Source organism: Castor canadensis, chromosome 9, assembly GCF_047511655.1.
Source record: "Castor canadensis chromosome 9, mCasCan1.hap1v2, whole genome shotgun sequence".
Classification (NCBI taxonomy): Eukaryota; Metazoa; Chordata; class Mammalia; order Rodentia; family Castoridae; genus Castor; species Castor canadensis.
Genome location: NC_133394.1, coordinates 54,459,576 through 54,478,181, shown reverse-complemented (window position 1 = coordinate 54,478,181; position 18,606 = coordinate 54,459,576). Strand labels below are relative to the sequence as shown.

General features: G+C 37.3%; 1 protein-coding gene across 1 annotated transcript in view; it reads right to left on the bottom strand.

The window, feature by feature from the left end:
* Window positions 1-245: 245 nt before the first annotated feature.
* Ndnf (neuron derived neurotrophic factor) overlaps window positions 246-18,606 on the bottom strand; it is a 39,446-nt gene continuing 21,085 nt past the window's right edge. Inside the window, exons 2-4 of the mRNA XM_020152785.2 lie at window positions 16,107-16,295; window positions 9,770-9,894; window positions 246-8,396 (exon numbers count right to left, since the gene is read on the bottom strand). Coding sequence (XP_020008374.1) covers window positions 7,003-8,396; window positions 9,770-9,894; window positions 16,107-16,294 — 1,707 coding nt within the window. The 5' untranslated portion in view covers window position 16,295 and the 3' untranslated portion in view covers window positions 246-7,002. The remainder of the gene's footprint in view (window positions 8,397-9,769; window positions 9,895-16,106; window positions 16,296-18,606) is intronic.

Sequence of the window (18,606 nt, the reverse complement as noted above, 5' to 3'; positions counted from 1 at the left end):
ACAGTATCTACCTCATTAGGTGGTCATGTGGATCAAAGATCTAATGCCTCAGTTGAGGATGTAACTCTCCATTCAGAGTTTGGTGGGATAAATTAGATCAAAGTACATCTATGCATGCATGGACATATCACAGTAGAACTCCTGAGTATAATTAATAATAAAAATTCTAAAAAAGAAGGCAAATATGTGCAAAGGCAAGACTGGAACAAAAACAGACAACCATGTGCAACTCTTTATATGCTAACACACAAAAGCATTAAATAAAGGTTTATTAACATCATATTACAGACACATTACATCATATGTAAGCCTTACAGCAAATCCTATATACTAAGATAGGAAATACCAAGCAAAGTTTCTGTGGTAATATAAGATATAGTATAAGATGGGAAAATTCTACACACTAAGAGGAACTTAACAATGCTTTGTCAATTATTTTTCTTCTGTCTCTAACTCTTTGTCTTTATTCATGAAGATAATTTGTTTCTAAATGTCCAGGCCAAGCTTGAATGTACTTGAATTTTCATTTTTATCAATGTACTCCTCATGTATTCTATTCTAGTGCAATTCTGGTTCACTAATAAGCACACAACTGTAGAGGTGGACATAGAGAGATGCATGCATCTTGGAGCTAGATGTGAGAATAAATTCCAGCTCCACTTTGTTATTACTTTGTGACCTTGAGCACATTATGTAATTGCTTTTTCCTTTGATTCTCTCAACTGTCCAATGAGAGTATAATAATGTCTTCATTTGAATGCTGTTATGAGGATTAAGTGACGGTATTTCAAATGCTTGGCACTCAGTGTATGCTTAAAGCTGTTAGTTTTCTTGCTTTTCCCAAATGGAAATTTAGAGATCATCACCCTTCTCATTTTAGAAATAAGAAAGCCTAAGTCTACAGAAGTTAAAAAATAATATCTGAAGTCCCATTTCTACCCTATTTCCACGCTGTCCTTTCTCTTATAAGCCTGCATAACTTCAATAGACAAGAGAAAACTCAGTGGAATCAAAATATATTCTTTTCCTCTTTTTAATATAGGTAAGCCACCAAGAGACTTTAAGAGTAGAAGTGAGTTTTATGAAAGGTAATAAGTAGTCTAAGAACTGTTATAAGTCCTCAGAGATATTAAAAGCAGTTCTGTTCCTCCAGGATTTCCATGGAGAACATAAGTATTCTGTATGCTTTGGCACCAAAATCTCTAGAACTGAACATTTATCTGCACATTTCAACTCAGGCCTCCTGGAATGCCTGCCCATGAAGCTGGCAAAGAAACTGGTGTTTGGTATTTGGAGCAGTCAAATTTGCTCAGCACACAGCTGTACTTGAAGCACAACTCTCTGCCATTAGCCAATGAGACTTGCACAAAATACATTTTGAATGTAAGTGTTGTGATTCTTACCCTGCTTTCATATCTCTGCTATCATTTTCCATACCTGAAGATCGACCAGGGATAACCCAAGAGAATCAGTAATCACAAATTGTTGGAAGGAGGCAAAATTCAACAAGCCGTAATTTACAACTTGGCCTCTTTATTTGAAGAGGAATGACAAGCATTATTCAGTAGGAAAAAGATATTCAATACTACCATTTACAAATGGTCAACTGAAAGAGTCTTATTTCTTTAAAAACATGTTTTTAAAAATGACATTTCAGCATAACAAAACTTGTTCAATTTCATTTGGTTATTTAATAAATGTATGTGGACTTCTTTGTCTCTTTTATTTAAAATTCTTATTACATCTAGAAAAAGAAGGAAGAATTAAATGCTGCTAAGGATTCATGTATAAAATGACTATATTCTTCACTATGCCACTCTTACCAAATTGCTCTTATAGCAATCTGTGTCTATTGTTATAACTATGAAATAGGTTAAGCAACAATCTAATTATTTCAGTTACAAGGATTTGCAGAGGAACACAAATGGGCCCAGACAAACACAGAAGCCTGCGAGACATTTACGTGTGGTTCGTGGGGTAGGATGCTGCTTTGAAAAACCGCTTGTTTATCTGGCAATGTGGAACTTCTCCAGCCTGTGTTGTGAACATAGCTATTATGTTAAGTCCTATTAAGCAGGTCATAGAACATTTTAGAAAATGATGACACAGAACAGTCAAACCCCTGTGCCAGCTAAGGACAAATGTACCTGGTTCTGTTTATTATAAACCATTTTTCTCAGAAGTAAAACACTGTCAGATTTAAAATTTTGGAGTTTGTCAACTATATCTTGAATCAATTGTTTGTATTACTCTGTGCTACCCTATTTATACAGATGGAAGGACTATAATACCAAAAGGTAAATATAGATAAGAAATGAATATTTGCTTTCTTACAAATCAGGGTAATTTGGATATCAGTCTTGGCAGGTATTTATGGGAAAAGAGAGTGGCAACATTTTGAAACTGCCTCTTAAACATACCAGTTTTATAACAATCTCAAAATTAAAACAGCACATTCATTATATCTCTTATTTGTAAGATGGTTGTGTTTTCTAAACTGCCCCATCTGGATTTCATTATCCATAATCAGACCTGATCTGCATAGACCTGTTTTGCACCGTCGTTTTCATTAAAAAATAGCTCTAGTTTTGCAGAGTTTTGGGGCATGGCTTTATCCTTGGAGGTGATTGTGTCAATCTTTGACTCAGAGTCTACATTACATTTCTGACAAGGTTCAAGAAAACCTTCCTCTTTCCTGAAAGTACTCCTCTGTGTTTAGTACAGTGATAGATTTTGGTACTTGACTGTTAGTTTTCATTTCTAATGGATCTTTTGCTAGGATTCAGGGTCCTTCCCCCAACACTATGGGATAGCTGGTCCCATCTTATATCTATTGGGATCTAAATAATGACAATATAACTGTGCCACTATGCCCAAGGTGTTGAACTCTTCAATCTTGAAACAGTTATTTTTCTGTACTGGAGATCAATAGTCTTATTTCTTTAGTACTTGGAAAGAATATTTATAAATACCTTTGAAAGAGATATAGGGGTGGATCTGAAAAGCCATGTAAATTTTGAATACTAAGATTGCTTCTTCCAGGTTGGGAAAGAGGAATGTAAAGAGAAGTAAAGGAAATCCTGTCCATATGCATGATCAACTACTCCTAGGAAATGAAAAATGTCTGTCAATGGAATTCAATTTTAATAGAGGATGGTGATTCAGGTCAAAATTTCCAGTATGAATTGCATGTAAGACAGAATCCAAACCTTTAATAAATTCAGCTATATTAGATCCCCCAGCTTTTCCTCATCTCTAAGGCTTTTAAAAAAAAGAAAGTAGATAAAACTGTATTTCCTTCTGCACTCTGCTTCCTCTTTCTGCTCTCTTCTTTCTCATGCCCCACTTTCAAAACAACAACAAAGGTCCAGACACTGTACCACTGAACTCTCTGGGGAAAACACAATGATGAGTGGGCCCTGATGCCTCACAGATCCTTCGGACAGCTACAAATGGAGGACAGCTGATGCCTGGCAGTGGTCACTCTGCTTGGTCCTGGGGAGAGAAGCAAAAGGCAAGTTCCTAGTTGACTTTATCTCTGTCACACCGTATCAAAGTGGGGAAGGAAATGGCTGGAGATGCTCCAAATGACCTTATTCTCCAAGTTAAATGGTAGATCTTTGTTTGCTTTTCAGCCAGCCAGCCCATAGAGAAGTATCCTCTGGGTAAATTGTTGCATGCTTTTTAGAGTGAAGACATGCTTAAAACCGAGCCCCCAGTGAATGGTAAATGGGAGTAAAGGAACCAGTTCTTGTCTTAATTGGGTCCCAATTTCCTCCTATGTAAAGTGAGAAAGTAGAACTAGATGATTTCTAAAAGGGGCTGGTAAAGTATTGGAAGGGATCCTGGATTGGTTTTAGGCCCATCAGATACCTTGAATTGTGTACCAAAGTGTGTTTATGTGTGGGTTCATCAGGGGTGAAAACACTTCCCCGAAAACATTAAGAATTCCTAAACTTTTTCATACTCTAAAATTCAGCTGTATGACTTTTTTTTTATTGAGGTTTCATTTGACTATTCGTGATGCCAAAATTATCATTTTTTCAAATGTATTCTGAGTAACAAAAACTCAGAATATATACTTTTTCTCAGCACTAACACGAATGCATGTTTAAAAATTAATCTAGATATTGATTATAAATTAACTTAACCAAGAAAATAATCCTTATTTTTATAGTCCAAAATAACAGGGCTTATTATTAAAGAAATAGGCTAATGGAATTACACCTCAACTTTGTGTGTGCAAATACATATCAGAAATCTTCTGTTCCTGAAATTGACAAAATTACCATAATTTTTTTCTTACAAGTTTAAAGTGGCTAGTTATAGATAATCACAGAGTTCTTAAGAAAGTCTGAAATGGTCTTGAAGAATAAATTGCTTTTAAATCATGAGTAACACAAATAGGCTGCTTCTATTGAAAGTGATGTGCAATGGTGTTTCTTTTTACACCAAGAATTGGAAAATTATATTCTGGCTAGGATTTTGGAGTCTGGACAATGCCATTACTTAGCTGTTCTAACTATGAGAGCTTTTTACTTTGTTCTTATTTCTCTGGTCTTTAATTTCTTGTTTTTTATTTGAAAAGTAAAGATAGTGAACTAAATGTGAACTAATTGCCCTCATAGACTCAACTGACTTACCTGGGATGGTAAATGCCCTGCTCTCAATATAGCTCTCCTGGAGCTTAATGTAGATAAGTTTGTATTTTCAAATTAGCTAGTTTCTAGTTCTTTTGTTAATTAAGAACAAGTTTTCTTTCTTGTCCCTAGTTTGCCTTAATTGTTCTAAAATCTAAATATATTAGAGAGCTTGATTTTGAGAGATTTTCCCCTTTTCTTTATGAATGATAAAGTTTCATAAGGTGCATTTCATTTTCTGATAATTTTTAAAAGGCAAATTTCACTGGGACCATGAGAGAATTCTTGTATTTACCAGAATTTGTAGAAACCACCATCACAGCTGGCTGAAAAGTAAAAGCTTGGTTAAATTGACTTGGCCTGGCTCCCAGTTTCCTAGGCACCAAGCAATATCTGAGGTTAAGCCCGTTGCCTTCAAAAGCAGCAATAACTTTTTGATTGACTACAGTCCTACTTAACACATTTCTCTGCAATCATACATATGAAAGTAACGTGAGAAAGTTAATGCTCTTTCTAAAGCCCACATTTGTAACTGAGCATACGGTATCTCTGGAATATTGTTAATTTATTGTCTCTTCCTCCAAGGTTGTTGCTAACATGACCATTGGGTAAACACATTCTTCACATTTAAAAAAATTCTTTTAGGTGTCATTCCTATTTTGTACAGTTATGGTCAATTTTGCTTGAATAACTTAATGCAGAGTTATTGGATCATATGCTTTTAAGGGGGGTATTTTCTCCTCAGTGAGAAGAGCACATTTCCTGAGGACCATCAACTGCTTCACCTCAGCCATAGCAACTCCATTCTCCATAGTAGTGTTACTCATGAATGGGTAGCATACTGTAGGTAGTGCCACCCTGCAAGGACACAGGTGAAGAAATTATGCCTGTCTCCACTTGTAGTCACAAGACTTTATAACTGAGAGTCATGGAATTCTACAAAAGACAGCTTCTGATGATAGAAAGTAGCAAACAATGCTATCTTTATCCAAAGCAACACCACCTAATTTTATAGCTAGGAAAGAGAGATTATAAGTGACAGATTTGCCTGAAGTCATACTGTCTTAGGTGACAGCGAATTTCAGACTTTTCTTGTGTGCTCATGACACTTCATGATTTATGAATAGAAACTGTGGAGGCTACCCCAAACTTCCCATTGTGCAGATTCTGATGAATGGTTTTAGTTATTATTTGTCTAAATTGTATGTTGCAAATTACTTTTTAAAAAAAAAAATCCATAAAAAAGCAAAGTTCAAAGTAGTAGATTGTTGATTTTATAAAGTAGCAAAATTCAGAGTTGCCTTGTTACTAAAGTCCTAATTGGTGTTTGTTCAGTTGCTTCAGCTAGAATCTAAAATAACTATTCTGCTAATATTCAAGCGGATGGAAAATATGTGTAATATCTCAATTTTGCAACTTAAAATAAATGTTTAAAATGTGACATACATTAGGATGATTTGTTGATCAAGGTGCTTGGTGTACTATTCCTCTGAAAGAAGTCTCATAGCTTTCTCACCTCTCACAATGGCTGATTCCTGCTCAATGCCCAAGTACACGTTTTAATAACTGTTTCAAATACCACAGTAACTGTAGACAGATGAAGCACTCCCTCATAACTATTAAAAAGAGTGAATTTTGGTGCTAAATTACAGAATGGTACGGTTTTAGGAATGGATTAGAAATTGAATACACCAAAGTAGCTGCTTGGGAAAATGAGCAGTATATAATCTAATATCTTTAATTTTATGTACATGAGTATAACATATGTCAGCTTTGTACATGAAATACATACAGTATTTAAACATCTTACTCAACAAATAAGAATTTACAATAGCGATATAACTGACTAGAGAGCGGTCCACTTAATAATACTTAGATCTGTATTTTAACAGGAAAAGAATTGAATAGTTTACAATCATAGATACACTGACATTTAAAACAAGACTTTATAAAATAATTTATGTGTATATATATATATATATATCCTAGCATCTATAGAGAGGAATGATTTGCATTCATAGGTGTGTGCAATGAATGACATATTTTAAATTTTTAGATAATAAAATAATTTAGAAGCAGTTCATGCAGTGGTACAAGCAAGGGATGGTAGTTCCTTAAGATGTCCTCCATCTTTGACATCAGCTGGCTTCAGACAGACGCAGCTAGGTATCACAGGGATACACTAGAACAAGTCTCCTCCAAGTTACTTTATATAAACATCAATATAACACGTTGATATCTTTCCTTCCATAGTACAAGTACAGGTTCCAACTTCTCTCAGCTGTGGGAATAGTCAGTTTGTGGGTAAAATGATTTTATATCCTTCCTGGAGTTCCATGTAATGTATTTCTAAATGAGGCAACTAACAGAACTTTCTGGTTTTCACAACTTTGCTCTGATACTTCACAGAGTGTCCTCCATGTCCTATAACATAAACATCCAATAGGTAAGATTTGCCTGGCTGAAGACCTTTAATGGTTTCTGTGGTCACTGCTTTCTGCAGGTTTTGACTGTGGAAATATTTACAAAGAACCTTTTCTGATTTCTTCCTTGTATCTGGGCCTAGGCATTGGTTTTGCTCTCTTTTCTTCTGGTCTTCGTTGTAGTTATCATCTACTTCTTTTTTATAGATGCAAAACTTGTTCCTTTCCTGGGTACCTAGCCAAGCCACTGTGGCTGAAGAACAGGTACGAAGTTTGTCAAAAGCTTTGATTCTTGTGTCTTCGGGAAGAGAGGGAAATGACTGCTTACTAGGCCTGGTGGTAGCCAGTATTTTCAACATGGATGCTCCTTTCTTGTTTCCTTTCAGTCGAATGAGATATTTTGCTTTAGGTTTTCCTCTTACCTGAAACTGCCGAATGCCTTCCACACTGTGAGACAGAAAAAGTTTCCCATCTCTTCTCACTTGAATTTGGACAGCATCCAAACAAGAGTGAATAAAGAAGGTGACTTTTTGGTGAGAAGAGACTGGAGCAAACCGTAGAAACTTTACTCCCTTCCTTTTAACAAATACATCTGTAACTTTCCCATCTTTGAGCTCTACTGTCTTCTGTTTTGCTTCTTCTTTGGTCCTGGCAAAGGTGCCTACATAAGCAGTGCTCATGTTGCTGTTGGTGTTTACCACAAAGACATCAAAGTAGTATTGTGTGTCAGGTTTCAGATCTGAGACAGTGAAGATATTCTTATTTCCTATGCAGATTTTCTGAATGTCAACCTTGGGCCTCGAGTAGACATGACGCCCCAGTTTTGGAGAAGGCTTTGCTAAGAAGCTGCGTTCTTTACCCAAATTATCTGAAGGAAATCCAAAATGGGCAAAGTCAAAGGGGCTGAAATCCAGACCAGGTTTTGGTGCCATCATGAAAGCATCGTCCGCACTCAGTTTTGCTTCCACTGCGCAGAGACTTTTGAAATTGTGCTCCTTGTTGATGACCACGCAGTACTGGATGGGTTGTTTGAGCAAAGAGGCTGTGGGGCTTGGCTTCCAGGCCAAAGTAATAGTGGTGCGTCCCAGGGAAGTCACATCTACTCTGGGGTCATAGGGTAATTCAGGGTATGGCTGATCAGACTCTGGAGTGGTGGTGGCATATACTTTGAAATGTGTGTCTTTCTCCGTTGAAAGAAGCTCCAACTGATATAAGCCAGATGGAGAACTAGAAGACACGAAATACTCAACGTCATTGCCCCTATAGGAGAAGAGCTCTGTGCCTTCCTCATTAATGATCTGCTGCTTCTGCTGCTCTAGTGGTTCGGGGTCACCTGGAAGGTACGAGAGAAGCACAGGCTGCTCGTCACTGTTGTTTATCACCCTTACACTGGGTTTTTGAGTTTACATTTTCTCCATTTTTAAGACAAGACATGTTCATTACAGAAAGCTGTGACACAGGAAAAATAACAAGATAAAAAAATCACCCATGAATTCACTATGCAGAGGCAGTCCTTTAGTACTACTTTGGTTTCTTTCCAACCAATCTTTTCCCTTACACATTTTTGTCCATTTGATGCTATTTTCACTCATTTTTCTCTGAGCTAAACTTTTATTTTCATGTACATATGTATAAGCCTCTACTTTTTGAGTATTCTGTTGGTCAGCTATTTCACTAATTGTTACCAGTCCTGCCCAATCTGATTAAAATTCAGACTATAACGCACTAGTAAGGGTACCTAAGCTTCAATGTCTAGAATATGTGCACAGAAATAATACAGAGGAAGTATTGCAAACAAATTTTCCCATCTTTTCTTACTGTTAACATCATATCACACAAATATTTGTATAGATGCATTTCTAGGACCTAGAGAAGAACTGGATAATCTAAGTGGGAACAAACACCTCCAGCTTATCTCTGCAGGTTCCCAAACCATGGGATGAACACAATTATCAAATGGCTAAATAAATATTAGAGTTTATTTACTATTCTAAGTCTCATCACTCTCCATATGCCCTTCCAATATTTTCTTGGTACTACAGAATACAAGCATCCTTTGCTGTGACATCAGTTGCCAAAGTTGTACCCTTAAGCTATGTTGCCCTTAAAAGGAACAGCATCTCTTTATGGTCTGCATACAGACTCTTCTCATTTACTTGTATCTTGTTACTGCTTTTTATTTTCTGCATCTTCTTTAAGTGCCTAGCCCATTCCTCCTACCAAGTTTCTGTTCATCTTAGCCTTTGACTCTTACTCAATGCCTCTCAGCTCCTTAGTTTGTCTTTGCCCTTTATTCCCTAGAAATCAAGATGTTACCCGTGGCCAAGTATTAGCGTCACCTAGGGAGAGCGTTTAGAAATCCAGTGCCCAGGTCAGACCTCTCAGCCATTAAATCAGAAACTCGGAGGGCAAAATCCAGGTACCAGAAGTTTTTAAAGTCCCCCAGGTAATACGAATGGTTAACAAGATTGCAAATGACAGCCATAGAAGCTGGTCCAAATCCCTCACCTTCATACCCTTCCTATCTCCTCTAACTTTTGTTTTACCAAGATAAATGTCACCTCATGCCATCTCTTTGTCCCAGAGTCTCCACTTCACCTGTGAAGCCATGCTGTTTTTTTTTTTTTTTTCTTACTTGCAGGTTGTATGTTTCCTAAGTCTTTCAATCTTTCAGAAGTCTGGGGCCATACCCATCCTGCTCCTTACCTGAGCCTTCTGCACTAGTCTCCTCAGGCAGCTCTTGGAGACTCAGTTTCCACTCCAAAGGTGCATCACAGGGAGTCACTGTGACTGATAATGGAGTATTATCTTCTTCAACCACAAAGAAATACCTAGGAGGAGGTGAACCAATTTAGACTATGATCATTCTAACACTGACAATCAACACCTATTGGAAAAATCATTTGTTTTTCATTTTTATTCACTTAATACAATAAAACTGACTGTTTGACACAAAACAACTGTGGAAATCCATAGTTCCAAAGTTCTGCAAACAGATTTACCTTCAACAAATATGGTAAGAAATAGCAAAAAGGCATTGAAACAGAATTATTTTGTGTTAAAAATCAACTCTTACCCATGTCTGTTATTGAACACAGACAGGCCTGCCACTACAATGTAAGTCACAGTCAAGAATTTCCAGGTAAACAGCTCTATATGTGCTGTGTTTTCCATATGTTTGGTAATAACTTTATCCAATCCCCCAAAGGCAATCAGACAAAGGTCATTTGCATAGCAACCTAGTTCTAACATGCATGCAGGTCTGGCAAGATAACACCATCTTCTTGTTTTCATATTAGTGACTGCTGTTTACAGCTTTGCTCTTCCATGCCTTTTTGGATAAGAGATTCTAATAATCACTTGAGAAACATTTTTTTTAAAAGTAAAGTTCCCTGTGTCGGTCACTGGAAAGACACATTTCTCTATTTTTAATTTATCCCTATGATTTCCTGTTGAATTAAGTAAGCTGATGTTAAGACAGAATTTCAAGAGGGTGAGCCATTTGGGTCATTGATGTAGACTTAAAGACTAAATAATTCTTGATAAAATTCATTTGAGTGACTAATGAATTGCTTTTCCCCACATATCCACCCCCAGATCATTTTACTACATCCAAGTCACTTTTTACATTGCGCTCTTTAAGAAGTATAGATTTACTATACTGGGCTGGGTGTGGTAGCTCGTGCTTATAATCCTACCAATTCAGGAGGCAGAGGTGAGGAGGATCATGGTTAAAGGCTAGTCCAGGCAAAAAGTTAGTGAGACCCCATCTCAATAAACAAGCTGGGCATGGTGGTATGATTCCAGCTACTCAAAAAGCATAACCACTGTTAAGATGAGAGACCCATAACCAAAGCAAAAAAAGACTGGGTTTGTGGCTTAAGTGGTAGAATACCTACATACCAAGCATGAGGTCCTAAGTTCAAGCACTAATACTGCCCAAAGTACTGAAAATCGATTATGCTACCTTAGCATAGGGCTTCTTGACACCTTCAGATTTTAGCCTTGGGGGGAAAGCCCTTAAATGTTTGCATTGTATTAACTCAAAAGGGATCAAGGATCTTAATATGAAACCCCCAAACCCTAAAGTTGGTACAGGAAAGAGTAGAAATACTTTGGAACTAATAGGTATAGGCAAGGACTTTCTCAATGGAACCCCAGCAGCTCAGCAACTAAGAGATAGCATAGATAAATGAGACTTCATAAAACTAAAATGCTTCTGTTCAACAAAACAAATGATCTCTAAACTGAAGAGACCACCCACAGAGTGGGAGAAAATATTTGCCAGCTACACATCAGACAAAGGACTGATAACCAGAATATATAGGGAACTCAAAAAACTAAATTCTCCCAAAACTAATGAACCAATAAAGAAATGGGCAAGTGAACTAAACAGAACTTTCTCAAAAGGAGAAATTCACATGGCCAAAACACACATGAAAAAATGCTCACCATCTCTAACCATAAAGGAAATGCAAATTAAAACCACACTAAGATTCCACCTTACCTCTGTTAGAATAGCCATCATTAGCAACTCCACTAACAACAGGTGTTGGCGAGGATGCAGGGGAAAAAGGAACCCTTATACACTGCTGGTGGGAATGCAAACTAGTACAACCACTCTGGAAAATAATTTGGAGGCTTCTTAAAAATCTAAACATAGATCTACCATATGATCCAGCAAACCACTCTTGGGGATATACCTAAAAGAATGTGACACAGGTTACTCTAGAGGCACCTGCACCCCCATGTTTATTGCAGCACTATTCACAACAGCCAAATTATGGAAACAGCCAAGAAAGTGTGGTATTTATACACAATGGAATTTTATGCAGCCATGAAGAAGAATGAAATCTTATCATTCACAAGTAAACGGATGGAACTGGAGAACATCATTCTGAGCGAGGTTAGCCTGGCCCAAAAGACAAAAAATTGTATGTTCTTCCTCCTATGCGGACATTAGATCAAGGGCAAACACAACAAGGGGATTGGACTTTGATCACATGATAAAGCAAGAGCACACAAGGGAGGTATGAGGATAGGTAAGACACCTAAAAAACTAGATAGCATTTATTTGTTGCCCTCAACACAGAGAAACTAAAGCAGATTCTTTAAAGCAACTGAGGCCATTAGGTGAAGGGGACCAGGAACTAGAGAAAAGGTTAGATCAAGAAGGATTAACCTAGAAGGTAACACACATGCACAGGAAATCAATGCTAGTCAACTCCCTGTATAGCTATCCTTATCTCAACTAGCAAAAACCCTGGTCCTTCTTATTATTGCTTATACTCTCTCTTCAACAAAATTAGAGATAAGGGCAAAATAGTTTCTGCCTGGTAGCGAGGGGGTAAGGGGAAGAAGTAGGGGGCGGGGGGGAAGGGGGAAGAAATGACCCAAATATTGTATGCACATATGAATAAAAGAAAAAAAAAAGTTCACATTATCTGAAGTTCCTCAATAAGGAGCCCTGCCTCTTTCACCAGGCTCTGTCCCTGTCACTGTGGCTTTGTGTGATTTAGCCACATGAGTTCTCTAGTTTCCCAAACTGCACCATATCTTTCAGTTTTGGCATGTGGTTTTCTCTGTCTGTAGTTCACCACTTCACCCCTACTCATATTTAAATGTCACTTCTTCAGAGAAGCCTTTTCTGACTCATTATGGCTTAGACTCTCTTACTGCAATTTGTGATTATGTATGTGTATGAGTGTTTGATTGATGTCATTTTCCCCACAAGGGCACACCAGGATTCCTTTCCATTTCATTATATTCCCAGCACTTACTACAGATCTCTTCGTATGGTAGGCACTTGATAGACATTTTCAAATGTATGAATTCCTAATGATCTGAACTAATGAATCCTAATATCCATCGTATTAGCCTAGCCTGAAGATATGTACATCTAGAGTTTGTTTCTATCTAATAGAAAACATGAAGAATTTTTTCCTTTTACCATTCAAAAATGAATTTGGAGATGGTGGGGGAAAGGACAATGAGAGGACAAAATAAAACACCCTACAAAAAAGCAGCCTTTTCATAATAGCCGATAATCACTTGCAAAAAATAACTGGATAACTGAACTCTTTACTCCGTGGAAAGTTTTATGTGCCACAACCATCCTTAAAGAGAATTGTCAAAAGTCTTAACTCTTAATTCAGTCTGCTCGGGAGAGCAGACGCTTTTCTTCCCTTGGCTAGGTTGAATGGGGCAACATTAACCACATAAACACTCAGAACCTATCTGTGCTACAAGAAAGAGATGCAACAACATAATTTATTTGGAATTATGTAAGTAAAATAGTATTCAAAATGCCTTGTCTGTTTGAGGGTTCTACGTGAATAGAGTGGGAAGGTAATGTCAAAGCAGAAAACAATGGACAAGCTCATCTGCTAACTTCTGTTCTCCTTTCAAGCAAGTAGGTAGTTTGTTTTCCCAAGTAAGCAACTGGGTCTTAGTAACTTAAATGTGGGGCGTAGGCCACTAACAAAGTAAAATGATGCCTGCACCCACAAGGTAATCATTGTGCATGTAAAGCAGTCAGAAGCCTCTTATTCAACATTTTCATATGGAAGCATTTAGGATTAGGGATAAATGATAACTTGAATACATTTAACAATTTGACAAGCATTTATTGTCTACCATGCACGAAGCATATGTTGAAGAGAATGGCAATCAGAGTTGGTAGGACGTGATCCACGTGTGCTGACAGTTACTGTTTGGTGAGGTGGAAAAATGAATGTCCAAAAATCATTTAACCTTTCAAGTTGTGGATAAGCAAAAGAATAATTAATGAATTTTCTCTTTTTTATTCCTACTACCAAACATTATCTGAAACTTCATCCTGTGTGGACTATCAACAATGGTCATGTGTGCTTATCATCACGAATCCCCGCTCCCCAAATTATGGTTCTATTATGGCTACAACTCTTTATCTAACTAGTGTAAGTAAACATTTCACTCAGTTGTGGATAACAACAGATGGCCAACAACGAGCAAAGGAAAGAAATAACAAGGGAAAGATAGAAGGAGGAAGTATTGACTATTGTGTGATGTCTCATAATCAAAATGGCATTTTATTTTATCTCAGTTTTTAGTAGTTTGAACTTAGCACTCTACCACTTGAGCCGCATTCCCAACCTTAAAACATGCTATCTTAAAGAAACAAGCTGGGTGCTGGTGGTTCATGCCTATAATCTTAGCAACTTGGGAAGCTGGTATTGGGAAGATCATGGTTTGAGGTCAGCTCTGGCAAAAATCTAGTGAGACACCATCTCAACCAATTACTGGGCACCATGGCATGTGCCTGTCATCCCAAGCTGCGTTGGGAGGCTGAGACAGGGAAGACCATAGGTTTAGGCCAGTCTGGGCAAAAAAGCTTCATGAGACTCCACCTCAAAGGAAAATAGCTGGGTGTGGTGGTGCGGTCCTGTTATCTCAGGTTTGTTGGGAAGTGTAAAATAGGAGGATTGTGATCCAGTACAATGAGGACAAAAGAGCAAGATCCTATCTCCAAAATAAGTGGAGCAAAAATTCAGAAGATATGGCTTAAGCATTAGCTCTTGCTTGGCAAGCTCAAAGCCCTGAGTTCAAACCCTACTACCACAAAAACAAACAAACAAAAAAAAGAAAGAAAGAAGAAAAAAAATGTAAGTTTTGTTTGTCGAGATAGGGTCTCCCTGTGTAGTCTAGGCTGCCTCATCCTCCTGAATGCTGAGACTCCAGGCATATGGCACCATGCCTGCCTAAGAGCACGGATAATGTAATTTTTAGTACCACTCTTAGAAATAAAATTTATTAGTTTTTACGAGACTGGAACACCAAAGAAGATAAACTATTTGATTAAGTGATATGATTATATAATGTGGAATGTATGTTTAAAGAATAATGCAAAGCACATTTGGGAAATGAAAGTAATTCCTAAAGAGAATTTTGATTTGATCTGAGTCATTCAAAAATTTTGATGGACAAAATAATATGAAAAGCAAACTGGGTTCAGTGAGAAGTCAGTTAATATTGAAGATTAACTGAGTGTTCTACTGCCTGGTTATCCTTTCCTATTTTCACACATTGAGCTTTTGCAAGCAAGGACTGGGATAGCAAGTTCCTCATAACCATTCCCACACTTTGTGCTTCCACTGTTATGAGTATCATTTAAAATTTAAAAGTTCATAATTCTTTTTATAAACTCAGTTCCTAGCCCATTGAATTCATTCAAACAAATCATTTCACTCAGTCATTACTGAAATGATATCTACATAAGACTTCACCTCAGTCACAATAGGAAATAGAGCAAAAACAGTACAGGGTCATTAAGCAGAGGGGTTTGGAGTACCACCTTCCATTGCTACTGCCCATCAACTGGAACGGATGACCTAAGGATCTGCCACACCTCAATCGTTGGAAAGTGGAATGCATTAAAAGAAAAAATTGGTTTTGAAACATAATTATCCAAAGTTTAACTATGCAAGGTAGAGAGAGATTAGAGTGTGATGAAATAAGTAACTTTAAGTATAATTAGCTTATAATATAGATTATCTATATGACATGTATATGCAACTTTTAAAGACCAAAACATTAAAAAATGTTCTGTGAACCCAACTGGGTAATGTTGGAATAAGAAAATAAACAGTGTTTGTTTTTGTCACTGATTTGATTCTTTCAGACTCTGATCATATTTGATAAATATTATTCTTATAAAACTTAATGTAAGCCCTTGAAGAATCATACATAGTCATGTAATTTCACTTTAATCCAAATCCTTCTTACAAAATTCCTACTGTCCTAAAAGTATGAAAATAATCATTCCAAAATGTAAGCAATGCTAGGATTGCCTCTTCACCCAAAAGGAGATCACAGTAAGAATTAAATGGCCTCAGTTCATGGCTAGAGGTTACATTGCCATGTTTTTTTTCTTACTTAGAGCAAATACATAGTGCTTTTCATAGAATGATTGTTAAATTCTTGAAATTACATTTGAGAGGTTACTTTCTTTTTCAGAGTCACCTTATTTGAGCTTATTGATAGTAACATATAACATGGAGAGTACCTTTTAGGTGTATCTCTAAAGAGATAACTGCTAATTTCAGCTCCATCTGGAATGACCGATGAATCATGAAAAAATGCCTTGTCCCGGATCTGTATCTGGAAAAGTTCCTCATCTCGAGTGGGTAGCTTCTGGGTCCTGGAGCTGAGTGGTAACAGCAGCCACAGCAGGCACCAGAGAAGTAGCACCATCCTGGGCACAGAAATGATGACTGAAGTCAGCTCTGCAGGCAGATACTTAAGCAGGTTGGAAGCTTCTTAAAAGTTTAAGTAACACTTTTGGTTTTGACAGAAACTTGAGAGATGTAGTACAAATCTTGGATGTAAGCACATAATCTTGAGCATTCTGTATGTGTTTTTTTTTCTTCAAACATTTTATGATGTTGAAAATGAATTTGCCAGAACTTCAGATATTAAAGAGACTTTGAAATGAAAGGAATTTTGTTGCATTAACTTCCCTTGGTATTTATTTACAGAGAAAATCCCCACATCATACGACAGACACCTATATGATCATTACTGATAATGTCCTGTCAGTGTCTCAGAGCTTGACCTGGTCATTGAGGGTCGGTCCTTTCAATGTTATAACACTAGCTGTTTGGAATTATTGCTCAGCAGTCGGTTTACTAATCGCTTATTATCACTACTACTTCCAACTTAAGTCACAGAGGCCCCTTGAAAGACAGAAAATTGCCATCACAGTTTAAAAAATTCTTCCTTAAATTTTGACTAAGAATTTTATATGCTATATGTTTATTTCAAGATGATATTTTCATAAATCTGAGATTTTTTTTAGAGATTATAAAGTTCGGCTCCCTCATAGGTAAAGCAATTTGTCCCAAATCTTAAAGTGAGTTATTTATTGTTGTCTGATTGTTACGGACTCCCAGCCTCTTCAACACAACATGTACATATAAAGTTCTACAACATTAGAAACTGGGTTTGGGTTCCCACTTGCAGAACAAACCAGACAACGTCTGGAAAATTATTTAAAACTTTGGCCTTAATCTCCCGCAGAGTATTTTCATTGAGTTACACTTTGGCATTTATCACTGACTTTCATCAAAGATCTTATAAATAACTGTGGATCACGCAGTACTGCCCACTTATGTAGCGATATTGTCAAGGCCTCAGTTTCCCCTTAGGAAGCCCCGAGGTAGGAAAGTCTCTTATATGTCAATGCTAGTGAAAGTCTTTACTTCCTCTGATAATTTGGTATATTTTTTTCTCACAGGAAAAAAAAAAAAGACACAAATTCAGTTGGATCTGACTGCAGAGCCCAAACTTTCATCATGTGTAGTGTCTCTCAAAAAGCTATAATAATTTATTATTTCCCCATCTCTGCCTCTTAATTGCATTGTAATTGAAAGAAAACTTGACTGAGAACTAAGACATTTGACATTTAGTTTATGCTCCTAACTAGATGTAAGATCTTAGGCAAATCAGATGATCTCTGTGGACTTCAGTTTTCTGAGGGGTTCAGATAGGTGATCCCTTAACTCTACAAATGGACAATGATTCTGTGATTGAACACGAAACTCTTCTTCCCAGCCAGTAAGCAGTACAGGAGACTAGGCCTCCTTAAATTTCTTTAAACAATCTCTCCCTCAGATATTCAGGTGATTGTAATGGAAATACAAGGGAAGTTGGTGTACATTACTAATAGTAGAGAAGGGTTATATCAACAAGAGATGGCTGTATGGATCAAAATTAAAACTCAGTTAATTTGTTCTAAACAAACAAGGGCCAGGTGGACTGAACTGGATGGGAGCTCAGCTCACCACCTGCTTTCCTCTCTCTTCTCCCCTTCTACCTGAACTAATAGAGATGAAAATCTGAATAGCATTTGACATTTCCTAAACATTTAATAATACGTGTTTATAAATATTTATTATTTTAGTACAACAAAACATATTTAGTTTATTTCTCTTTGTAGTATCATCTCCAAAACTTCACCTCTGGAGAGTAGAATAGGTGAGACGATTTTTTAAGTTCTTAAACATGGTTAGAATTTGAGTGTGGTGATGCAGTTCATAGTCCCAGATACTCAGGAAGTGGAGATGGGAGGATCACAGTTCAAGACAAGCCTGGCAAACAAATGATAGAGAGCCTATCTCAAAAACAAGCTGGATGAGGTGGTGAACATCTGTAATTCCAGCTAGGTAGAAGGTGGAGGTAAGAGGATCATGGGCTGAGGTCGGCTGAGCAAAAGCATGAAATGCTATCCGAAAAATAAACTAAAGCCAAAAGGGCTCAGGCACGACTCAAGTGTGAAAGCACCTGCCCAGCAAGTACTGCCCCCGAAAGAAAGAAATGGTTAGAATTTGGTTTTCTGATCTTATTAGGGTACAGAGCAAACACGCTCTGGGAGCACTTGCGTGTGAGATGCTCGGGCGGATTTTTCCTAGAGCCACGTAAGGGCAGCACCACTGAGCCCAGGATATTTAGGCCAGCTCCACAATTGGATAAATAGCTAGTCATGATGGGTAGGAATTTCCCCAGCA